Here is a 12,707-nt window from a genome sequence, read left to right on the forward strand (position 1 = left end):
GAAAAGTAACTGCGTACACTATCTATATGTGTGCAGCTGGTGGTGTATATAAAACGGTTTATAGCCATTTCAGCACATCTTGCAGCACCTGCCCACCTTTTTAGGGATGGGTCATCAAGTAACCCCACTGCACTGTTTTTATAACAATAACATTGGTCACCTATTTGTTGCTGGCCAGCAGCCAGACTCCTCTACATATTAATATGATCAATTATGTGTGTCTCTCCGCCATTTTTATTAATATTGGAAGATAGAATTTGAATGGTTGCAGCTTTCGAAACCCATACAAGTATGGCGCCTTTCTTACGAATGTGAGTATAATGAAATTGTCCAAAAATGCTTCTACATTTCAGAAGGGGTGGCATGGCAGAGAAAGGCCTGTGGATTGGTGGCTCATCATACCCACCCCAATCACTACAAAACAATGTTGAATCTTTCTTTAGCACAACTTTCTCTATTACAAAGATGTGCAAAATAATTATTAATGTCCTATGTGGATTATATAACTTCCTTCTTTTACATTATTGGGACGGAAAAGTCATCCACATGGTAATGGACGTGCACCCCTGTCCTGAGTGCCCCAACTGTCATAATGTCTCCATCCCTAATGCTGAATTTTGTTGTCATACGCAAACAGGGATCATGCATGTGCGCTATGACTTAGGCCTGTCTCACAGATTGCAGTCTGGTTGAACATAGAGGGGTACACAAAGTGTTACCCTTATAGTGGTGGAAGGCTACTGCCTTCAGGAGGAATCACGCAGCTCAAGTGCTGTGATGGCAGTATACCGTGTAGTGATCAGTAGGAATGAGCAGGCCTGTTTCAACCGGTATCACAGGTGTGAGACCTACAGGCTTTCTTATTCTGAAGTTCTGCTGCTGTGTGCTTAACTCGCCGTTGGCCTACATCGGTTTGGTGTTTAGTGCTGGTGAGCACATGACTGGTGTATCTGTGCTATGTGTATAGAAGGGTACAATACAGGGATAATGCAGGACTGTGCGGTATGTGGATACTGAGTGCATGTACTGGATGTATTTTTTCCTGTGAGTGGTACAATACTTGCCCAGTGCCTGCAGTTTAAAAGCATGTGCTGGATATATGTTTGCATATAAATGATACAGTACATAAAGGATACCGAGCTGTGCATGGCATGCATATTAAATGCATGTGCTGAATTTATGTGTGCCTGTGAATGGTACAGTACAGAAAGGAAACAGTGCTGTGCAGTGTGTGTATCTTGTACACATGCAGTGGGTGTATGGGTGCCTGTGAATGGTACAATGCCTGGCAGACTCTGGGTTCCATTTTGGGAGACCCAGTCTTTCAGGGTGAAACATGAGAAGGTAGAGGAATACCCCAAGACAGATTTGTGTATTGCTGCATTCCTACAACCTGGGAGGACACACACTGGAGAGAGTAGAGCAAACGCTTCCCCCATACACTTCAAAGGGTGCCCTTTGATTCAGTAAGCGGTCACAAGGAAGGGACCTGGTAACATCTCAAGAAGGAGATTGGGCTGAAAAGAGAATCATAAAGGGAACGGTTGGGGCCGTCGTCTAACCGATAGATACACATATCGGTAGGTTTGACATCCAGGTGTGAACTCTGGTCACTCCCATGGATTGCGCTGTGGGGCTATCAGCCTTGGAGCCACTCATGCTGTAACAGACTGTTTTAAAGTGGACAAAGAAATGCGCACGTCACAAAAAGCAGACTACCAACATAAACATCGGAGACCCAGACTCTATATTACATTTACTATCCGAAAGTGAATGATAAGGCGAGTTTGAGACCCCAACATCTTTTATCTGCCAAGCAGCCAGACAGGCTCTGTGAGGAGGGGAAGCTCTGCAAGACTTCTGCCTGTGACCAGAACTGAAGGCTGAGATCTGCTAGTTTCCCTGTTGGGTGATGGGACATCACCTAGGGCATCCAAAACCACCTGCCAAGGAGCCTGGATCACAGTGACTCCCTGCTTGCCAAGACCAGTGTGCCCTGTGAGGAAGAGGAGTGCATTGGAGGGAGTGAGGTCCAGTGAGGAGCTCTGTCGAGTGGACTTCCTTTGTGAGGAGACAGCTGCTACACCAATCAGGTCATTGCCCATATGCAGGATGAAGTTGGCGACCCTCCTATGCCAGAGTAGGACCACTGAAATGAGCTGTGTGTATCACCGCACTGATCGCGTAGAAGCCTGTGCATAGTGGAAACCAGTGACCAGTATGCAAGGAGGGTCTGCTGCTAGATGACTGCCATGAGTTGAAGGCTGTAGCCCATGTGAGGTGGCGGGCCTTGACCCAGTATGCCAGGAGGGGCTGCAGCCAAGGTACTGACCGGGCTGCACCCGTGTGCCATGAGTGACACTGTATGCTAGAGAGGGTCACCAGGGCCAGCAAGTCGTGTCATCTGGTCGCAGCCATCCCCAAAGGAGTGAGGCTGTTGTGGGAGCCTGCACACCAGCCTGGGATGAAGCAATCACAACAGGATCTTTGTACCACCACCCCTCCCACCCCCAATCGCAGTAGGAACCAGAGACATATGCTGCAAGAAGGTGCTACTAAGCCTCCAGTCGCAGTTGGGGTGCAACCGCGTGTGAGGACTCTGTGACTTCAAAGTGCAACTTGCTTGGGCAGCATGCAATGAAGTCACCAGAATCAGTTGCTGCTCCAAGCCTGTGGTAGAGTGCCCTGAGAAACTTCGGCCAGTTTGATTCTGCAAGGTGCGGGTAAGACTGATTTCGGGCCATTTAGCCCCAGGGGAAATTGCTGCTAGTTAGCACTGTGGGGCTGGAACACTGTTAACTTTAAATAGGGTCATGGTCGACTCTTGAGAGTCGTGCTTTTAGTGAGGCTTACTCTGCATGTTTCCTATAGTGAATGGGGAATACACACCCAACAAAACATTAGAGCCCTTACCTCCTGGAGACCGTGTACTTATTTGTGAAAATCATATTTTTCCTTTGTGTTGTTAGTGGTAGAAATAAATTAATCCTCTTTCTTCATAAAAGTGAGTATTTTGGTGATTAATGATTTATTGCTGCTGTTGCGCACATTTTGAGTTGAGAGCCCAGATTCACTTGCATGTATCCATGTCCACCCGTTGAAGAATTGGACTTCTCAACCATGTCACTACTGAGACTCAAATACAGAAGGGATACTTGGTAGGTCTGGCCCCAGGTCTAGCCCCAGGTCTGGCCCCTGGATATCAGGAGTAAAAGGCCTCAACCCCTACGGTTGGTCCCAGTAACAACTGCTTGCTGTGGCTCTCTGAAAGGGGTTCTGACATAAATTGAATAAATAAGCACTTGTTGGCAACATATGAAACATCAGATGTTTAAAAACTAAACAATACATTTTTGAGTTTTTCTTGAGCGTTCTGGTAAAGAATGTTACTGACAACACTTATAATTCAGTGTTATAAGATCAAGTGCTAATCATGAGCCAGTCTTCGTGTTAGGGAACAAATAAGCCCTTGTGCTCTGAAGCCGAGTGCTGTTCGTGCTCAATACATCGCTTTGTTTACCAGAGATCCTTCTGACTTGTAGGTGTTTGCTATTAGCATTTTAAATGCTGGTAGGCTTTGCATTTTGGGTCTTCCATGTTCTTTCGTACAGAAAACATTCAGAGGGCTTCGGTTTTTCCTGCTATCGAGCGACACAGTCACAGCAAAAGTAAATGTATTTATCGTGAGCTGTTAGGAAAATGCATTGTAGTGGCTGATGCGTTTTTATGATAATTTGTTCAAAGACCAAATCATTTAATAGGGTATGAGTCATTTTAGAGCCTCCAGACATTCTTACCACATTAGAATATTCCCTAATTTCCACGGAGGAATACACTGGAAATAAAGAAATTCCGGGTACAGGTGGTAATGTGATCCTCTGTCAGAAAGCTTCTTTGGCCACTTTTTATTGCCTAGAACAAGACAGTGCTTGTGATGAACCTGTTAGTGACGTGCTTCCTGTGCTCGGATGTGATTGGTGGGTTGAGTCTCCAGGCAGTGATGCTGGAACAATTTCCATCAATGTTACATCACCAAACTCATAGGGATTGTGAAAAATCCAAGTGTCACTCAAATACCAAGTGTAGCAAACGAGCCACACCCATTTAGCAAAAGAGTGGCAAGGGTGAAGTATGTAGTTGGTGGTGTATTTTGCAACACACTGTAAGAGTCATATTATTAAAGCATGGTGTGGTAGTGCCACGGCCGGACTGGCCATAGCAGGCATCCGGCGTTCCCCTGGAAGGGTGGGGGCAGATTTTGCAGTGATGGGGGCCGTTTTTGTTTTACTGGGGTCCAGTTTTCCAAAGGTGCTACTATATTGGCACCCAGTAACAAAAGCAGCAGGGGGGCTGGTCCTTCAAAATTTCCAGGGCTAGATTGGGTTCTCTTTCCGGCCCTGGGTAGCGCACTGTCATTTACGGACAGCAGCTTTTCCATTTTATTGGCCACTAACTTTGCACAGACATTCAGTTTTACTGGTAAAGTTATATAGCGCATAAAATATAATGTGCGGAAATTTTGCTTCAGAGAATATTTATCATTTTGTGCATCTCCAAGTAAAGTGTCTTGATTAGTTTTGATCCCATCACAACCAAAAATGTGCTTTATTTGTGTTTTCCTAACTGCTGATATATTTTTAAATATTAGTACATTTCATTTATAGGGGATTTCATTTTTTTTCTATTTTGATTTTTTTTAAATGGGCATCCTACCTTTCCTTTAACACCAACCAGCAAGATAGTCAAATAGTTCACTTTATAAAGACCTCTCACTTTTTAGTCAGAGAAAAAAAGCACCAAAGTCCATGGTAAAAGAATAAGCAGCAATTTGTCTGACATTTGACCTCTGTCTTTGAATGCATCGCAAAAGTGACAAGATGAAAACAAAATGTTAAGGTATTTTTTAATGCTCATTCACCTTTGAAACTCTAGCATGCTTATTTTGGAACCCCTACTCCCATAACCTATGTCCCCGTGCATGTCCACAGTTACTAGGGTGGATCTTCAGACCCTCATCTGGTCAGTGGGGCACCACACTCTGCTGGCAAAAGGGGTTTCAAACAAACACACTAGTGCCAGCCAGGGGGTATGGCTGATTCACCCAAATATGGTGCACAGTCTTCTTCCCTGGTTTAGACATTTGTTTTATCATGCCATTTTCTACTACAATTAAAAAACAATCCCATGGATCAGATTGAGTGCACCAAATTGAGTTATATTTAAGATAAGGCCGGAAACCCCAAAATATATTGTACAATTAGAACTTGGAACATCAGCAGCTGGAAAACTAGAGGGGTTTGTGGAGTTTGGTGGATGTGGGAATCTGGCAAAATGAATAAGTGCTGTTGAATATTTTTAGCTTGCCTTTTGCAAAAAATTAGCAGTGATTCAACATTTCCCTTCTTGCTATAGAATGAGATTCAGATGTAAGACAATTGGTGAAGAACAAAGTTTTTAGCAAATCTTTTTAAAAAATTGTGCATGTTGAACTTATGGAACGAGAATTGTGAATCACTATTCAAATTCAATAGACTGTCATAATCAATTGTGTAAGAAAACAGCTTCATTGAGGATCAGAAAACTGTGTGGTTCACAAAGCCTGTTGCATTATTCTTTACACACTTAATGCATAAGATACATTGTCATTTTTTTAAGTCCCAGACTCAGCGAAATAATGTATTAACAGTCGATTGTGTGGTGCAGGTCAGGAATCAATTAGGCTTGTTTTGAGTGTCTATCCTAGTTAGAACTAGGTGAGAACATTTTATTTTCAGTATTTTAATATAAATCGTATTTTCATTTTATGTGAACACTATGTAATTCGTGCTCCATTTTTACTACATACTCTGTATAGCCTTTAGGGCAAAAAAATATGTGGAATGCGCAAGGGTTATTAGGTTTGCAGAGACTGTAATACAGATGATTTGTCAACACAATTGATGTTATGAAATATCCCCCCAAAATATAGTGTATCCGTATGCAGCTTTTATGTCTGTTTTTTTCTTTTTAGGGGTTTGCCTCGAGGCGAGTTCCAGACAGACACCGAAGCCCATGGTGGTGCTGCCGTTCATGAAGTATGGAGACCTACACAGCTTCCTGCTGTGTTCCAGGCTCCATACTGGTCCAGAGGTGACTGTCTTTGTGGTTTAATGATGTGTGAAGTACTTGAGGAATGACCATGCTCTATGAAGTGTGATTCTGTTTGACTTCACTGATTCATATTTTCTGTGCCTCTCGCTTTCCTTTCAGTATGTCCCTCTGCAGACCCTGTTGAAGTTTATGGTCGATATTGCTCTGGGAATGGATTACCTCAGCAGTAGAAACTTTCTGCACAGGGACTTGGCTGCACGGAACTGCATGTGAGTTTTATGTTTGTCCCACATAAAGTTTGATCTCCAGCTTTCCTTTCTGCAGTGCTTAATTTGAGCCGGTGGTTTCCGGTGCTCAGCACCGGCACATAATCATCAACACCGCCACTTTTTAGGAGCACCAGTTAAGGACACATTGATTTACAGGGATTAACCCCTTCGCCGCGGCGGGAATTCCGCCGCGGCGCGGGGGGGTGCGGGGGGGCAGCGCGGCGGGCCTGTGCTCATGACGGAGCCGCTCCGTCATGAGCCACAGTTGAGCTGTGCTCATGACGGAACGGTTCCGTCATGACTCCGCCCATTTGCGTTGTCGCCCCGCACAGGCGGGGAAACAGCGCCGCGCAGGCGGAGCGGCCGCCGACAGGATTGCCATGACGGAACCGTTCCGTCATGAGCACACGGCAACCGTGGCTCATGACGGAACGGTTCCGTCATGAGCAGGGAAGGGGTTAAGTGATTTGCCCAGAATCACAGGATGTTGAGCCGGCGCCGAGACTCAAACCTGGTTCCCCAGCTCTGCAGTCATCAGCTTTGGCCATTATGCCATATCCTCTCCCCACTGTCTAGTTAGTAGTTGGTTCTGTTATAGGCGGTGCTAGCAGGAGAAATGATTTGGCACAAGCTGCCTCCTGACGAGAGCCCGGGTACTTATTTTTTTCCAAGTTAATTGCTGCCTTTCTGAGTCTCATAAATCACTAACTACCCCAGGACTCGAGTGCTTCATCTTCTGGGAAGTCAAATTCAGTATTTAATTTCTACCATTTGCTTGCAGTGGTGGGCTCCACCCCCTTTCCTGCAATTTATGGTTCCCTGCAGTAAATGTTTTCTAGTTTCAGCAATGTCGGCTCCTATGAAGATAGGTAAGGAGTGACAGGGGCACCAATGTAATGTCCCAGTAACCCTCTTGATTTAGCAAAAGTCAGATTTGATTGATCCATCAAGCCTTGTTGTCCCCTGTTTTCTCTGTAGGTAAATGGAACAGACTGAGGCTGGGATTTCCCTATAGTTTACAAACTGAAGGCAAAGGCCCCTCTAACACGTTTTATAATGTCTACATCTCCTTACTTTTACATCTCGGTAGGGCTAATCGCCTATGTTGACCATTGGCCTTTTTGATTGACCCCTCTGTGACCCTCTCCCACCCTATCTTTACCCACGTCAAGATTGCACTGTACTTTTGATACAACTTTGGTACTGGCAGACCCAGTGTATCATTCCCTGACGGCCTCCTGTTTGTTTTTTAAGTCAAATCGTAATCCGACCAATCTTCATGCTATTGTGGAAAGTACTCTCAATACCTTTGAATAAAAATAAACAGCAAATAAAAGATTGGCCGAGGGCAGGCACTGTAGAAGACAGGAACTGAGCGCTGAGCTTAGAACAGAAGTAGGAAGCTTTCAGAGTTTCCATTGCTTTGAAGCCAGATGAAGTTTCACTGAAAAGTGAAGTGTATTTTTTGGGGGTTGGAGGGGCGTGGAGTAGGGGATTTTGACAACTTGGAGTGCCGCTCTGCTGGCACTTTCGTTTTGACATCGCCCCGGTTTCCATTGTGTTTGGATCGGAAGTTTATTGTTTTCTTGTAAAACATGCTTTGGTTTTTAACATAAATGGTTGCAGCATATCTGTAATCGGTTCTTGTAATCGGCATAGACAAAGGCCACAGATTCCCTGTATTTATTTTGATTCAAGACTTGCTGAAAATGTAGATCTTAATTTTCTGCATCCAGTTTTTATTAATTCTATGAAGGAAGGATATCTGAAGGAGAGATTAGAATTGACATTTGATCGTTGTTCACTACATCAACAGTGATTTGTTACTTGTACACTGCAAAGGAGAAGGAACAGAACACTGCCCCTTCAACAAGGAATGCATAAGCTTCCATGCTAACAAAGCTCAATTTTATAAATAGTATTTTCAAATGAAAAGAGAGCACGCTGTTTTACAGAGTTTTAAACAGTTTTGTTCACTTTATTGTTTTAGGAGCACCATTTTATTTGGTCCAGGCAGGCAGTATTGTATTTGGGATTTGTTGATTTGTAGACCGTGGCAGCTAGACCAAGAGCTTCCATGCATTAGGTGCAATACATTGAACATGTAAAAAGGCAATATTTATACAAAGATTAATGCACAGTCATTTAAGGTAGGCGCTATGGGCCCTAACTCATTCATGAAAAAATTGGTCCCTGTGCCTCTAGTTAGGCAGTTAGGTAGTGAAAGGAATAATTGTGGTGCAATACCCCTCGGCCCTGGGGTCACGGCACTATTAATAGCTATGTCCCTGATCATCAACGGGATTAAAAAATTAAGATTGTAAATGGACGAGAAAGGTGTGGCATGATAGCTGAGAAAGAGGTTACTCAATTGTGGAATTTCTTTTTTATTTACGTACATCCTGCATTTTGGTCTATATTTCAAGCGGCAAGTTGACAGTCAAAGTCCAGTTATAAACAGGTGACAAGTTATTACTTGGTTATTATTTGGTTTAATTCGAGGTTAATGAAGTTCTTTGAGTTGGCACCGTTTTCCTTTTATGTAAAATGCAACCTATGTGTGTTTATAACAAATTTAGGATTTAGTAAGACTGGCTTCAGTGTTTCATTTACTTCTGTTTACTTGAATTGCAGATTCGAAAGACCATTTTATTTTGTTTTCCGAGCACAATGTTATTTTGCTTGTGCAGATGAGTGCATGTGAGTGAAAGGCATACTAGTCAAAACAATGGATATTACATTCCTCTGTCACCACATAGCAGTCAAAGCTTGTCGGACCAGGCTCTTTGTTCTGCTACTCTGGGATTTCCCCGTTTGTCTGGCTGCTGTCAGAGCTGGATGGACTGCCATGACAGTCATGAAGCCCTCGTGGCCACTTGGCCATCAACATACTTAATCACTGCTCCAGTGGCCCAACAGTGCCTGGGGCGGGAGTAATGGTTGGAAGAAACCAAACAAATACTATTCTGTATGTGGAAACCGGAAGCATTAGAACTTACTTGCTTAACAGATCCACCATGTACGGAGCTTTCTTCATCACCACATGGTCTAAGCTGGAACCAATGACGTCAGTACAACTGCTTAACTAAGAGAGTCATCCCGAAAGTACCGGTCACCGATCCAGAAAACGTTGACTTTGAAGAAGCGGAAGACGCCGAAGTAGAAGAGGAGGACATCCTTGAATGCTCTCCAACCCTCGAACCTCATGGAGAAGATCCCAAGGGCTACGGAGACGCTCCAGAAGAGGTGGAAGGCTCCGAAAAGTTCGAGGATACATGGAATGACCTTGACACCGAAAGTCCTGAATAGGAGATATGCTGCTATCCATCGAAGGCATCACCACCAGATGATATAGCCAGCTGGTGAAAAGGGCCGCGGACACTTTCGGGGTACCCCTTGAAGAGGAAAAAGGAGATATTTACTTCCTGCTGGAAACACTTGCCCCATCCAACATGGGAACACAGTACTTGCAAAAGCTTCCAAGCATTCTAGACCAGGGCAAGGAAGCCTTTAAGGAACCAGGCTCAAGCAAGGGGGTGACACTAAGGGTCGAGAAAAAATACAAGGCCTCCTCCAAGGACCATAAATATATTGAGGGCAACACTGTGCCTGACTCCATCATCGTCACCTCGGCCAGAAGAAGAGCTAATGCACTCTCTAACACTGGAACCCCCACCAGAAAAGGAAAGCAAGAGAATGGATATGGTGTGAAGAAAGATGGAGAAAGAAGCAGAAACACAGTGGCGCATTGCTAACTCCAATACCCTCCTGAACAGATATCGGCACCAGCAGTAGGATGACATAGAGGTGCTCATCAACAAGTTCCCTGAGGAGGACAAAAATAGAGGAAAATCTATTGTCCAAGAATGCAGAAACATCGCAAACACATGCTTTAAATCTGCACTAGATGCAGCAGACTGCCAGCAGGCAAATGTGCACAGGCACCACCCTAAGAAGACATGCTTGGCTTAGGATCTCAGGGTTTAAACAGTAGGTACAAACCTCCATCATCAACAGGCTTTTCACAGAGGACGTACTATTTGGGAAGGAGGTAGACGAATCCCTCCAACAAATCAAGAAGGACAATGAAACAGCCAGAGCGATGGGAGCCCTGCAGCAAAGAGGTACCTTTAAAAGAGGTGGGCTCAACAACAGAAAATCCACAGGAAGAGGTGCATTTGGCCAAGGACAACAAATGTCGCAACAGCAACAAGGCCTAGGGAACAGACAACAAACAGGCCAACAATCAGGATACCAGGGTTGGCAACAACAATCCAAGCAGCCCTTTCGAGGAAGAGGCAGGGGCGGAGGCCAGCCCTCCAGAGGAAGAGGAAACGGCTCAAATTGACTCCCACATACAACAGGACCCACATCAAACACCAGTGGGAGGAAGAATATCACAATTCTTCAAACAGTGGCAAAAATCACAACAGACAATTGGATATTACATCTGGTGAAATACGGGTATTGCATAGAACTAACAAGGACACCACCTGCAAACCCACCAAAAACAAAAGGTTTCAAAAAGCAGGAACTCATATAGTTACATTTGGAAATAAAGGAACTACTGCAAAAAGAAGCAATAGAATTAGTACCAAAACAGGAGGGTTTCAAAAGAAACTATTCACCATACTTCCTAGTTCCCAAACAGGACCTATCACTAAGGCCAATCCTGGACCTAAGGTTCATAAACAAGTTAATCTTAACACAACACTTCAAAATGGCTACGCTACAAGAAATAATTCACCAAATCCAAAGAGGAGATTACATGGCAACAATAGACCTCAAGGATGCCTACTATTCCTATGAACAAAAAACACAGAAAATACCTACGGTTCCTACACAAAGGAACGCACTATCAATTCAAGGTACTCCCTTTCGGAATCAAGTCAGCTCCAAGGGTTTTCACCAAGTGGCGGCACACCTAAGAAGAAAACGGATACACGTTTTCCACTACCTGGACGACTGGCTCATAAGGGCAAACACAAGACAGAGATATCTCGAACATATTCAAACAGCTATTCACATGCTGCAAGAAGTCATCCACAAAGCCAGAAAGAGCAAAGACTTTCCTAGGTGCAAGGCTAAACTCAAGAAACGCACGGGCGTACCCGATGCAGAAGAGAATACAGGTAATAAAGCAAGAAGCATCATTCTACCACAAGGTTCAGTCTCTGACAGTGAGGAGAGTCATGAAACTTATGGGAATGATGGCATCATACATATCACTCATTCCTCACGCCTGCCTACACATGCGCCCGTTTCAAGAATGGCTGACCAACAACTGGTCCCAAGCCACAGGGAGTTGGGAGGATCTAGTGGTTGTTACGCACAGCCCGCAAGCAGAAATACAATGCTGGGCATCCAACAACATAGCACAAGGCAGACCTTTCAGGACCGCAACTCCTACTGTGACAATCACTACAGACGCATCCCTCAGTGGATGGGGAGCGCACCTCAAACAGCTGAAAGTACATGGTCAATGGAACAAACAGGATTCCATTAAACACATCAACTACTTGGAAATGAAAACGGTGTTTCTAGCACTGAAAGTATTACAGAAACACATTCAAGGGAAACCTGTGTTGATCCAAACAGACAACACCACAACAATGTTCTACCTCAACAAGCAAGCTAGCACTGGAAATCTGGCAATGGGCAGTATCCCAAGCGATCAGTTTGCAAACAGTAAATCTTCCAGGAGTGGACAAAACAATAGCAGATCAACTGAGCAGACAGAACAACTGTTCCCACAAATGGAAGCTGAACCATAAAACAGTACACTACACCTTCAATATCTGGGGAATGCCAGTGATAGATCTGTTTGCAACAATACAGAACAAGAAATGCCAGATCCTTGCCTCGATGTTTCCACACCACCTGTCAAAAGGGAATGCCCTGTCACTAAACTGGTCAGGGACATTTGCATAATCCAATACCTCTAATCCAGAGAGTGCTAGAAAGAGCAAGATAAACAAGAACAAACATAATTCTCATTGTCCCACAATGGCCAAGACAGACATGGTACTCAAGCCTGTTAGAGCTGTCCAGGGGAAGAAAGATCAAGATCAAAACGTACAAGGACCTATTGACAATGCAACAGGGCCAGATCTTTCATCCGGAGCCAAAGACGCTGCAACTAGTGGCCTGGCACCTGAATATGTAGAGTTAGGCCACCTCAACCTGCCTCAACGAACAATGGAAATCCTAAAGGAAGCTATAAAGCAAACTACAAGGAAATGCTATGCCGCAATATAGAAGCAATACACCACCTGGTGCACAGCTAATAACCACATAAATTCAATCACCACACAAGAAAAAGTGATCATCAGCCTAACTTATCTCTTA

The 12,707-nt window shown here is 44.2% G+C and overlaps 1 protein-coding gene across 2 annotated transcripts in view; it reads left to right on the forward strand.

Annotated features, from left to right (window-relative positions):
• The window catches only part of MERTK (MER proto-oncogene, tyrosine kinase), a 374,986-nt gene that overhangs the window by 338,591 nt on the left and 23,688 nt on the right, over window positions 1-12,707 (forward strand). For both annotated transcript variants that reach the window (XM_085612117.1, XM_085612118.1), the window contains exons 15-16: window positions 6,011-6,129; window positions 6,250-6,359. In XM_085612117.1, coding sequence (XP_085468243.1) covers window positions 6,011-6,129; window positions 6,250-6,359 — 229 coding nt within the window. The remainder of the gene's footprint in view (window positions 1-6,010; window positions 6,130-6,249; window positions 6,360-12,707) is intronic.

Source organism: Triturus cristatus, chromosome 6, assembly GCF_964204655.1.
Source record: "Triturus cristatus chromosome 6, aTriCri1.1, whole genome shotgun sequence".
Taxonomy (NCBI): Eukaryota; Metazoa; Chordata; class Amphibia; order Caudata; family Salamandridae; genus Triturus; species Triturus cristatus.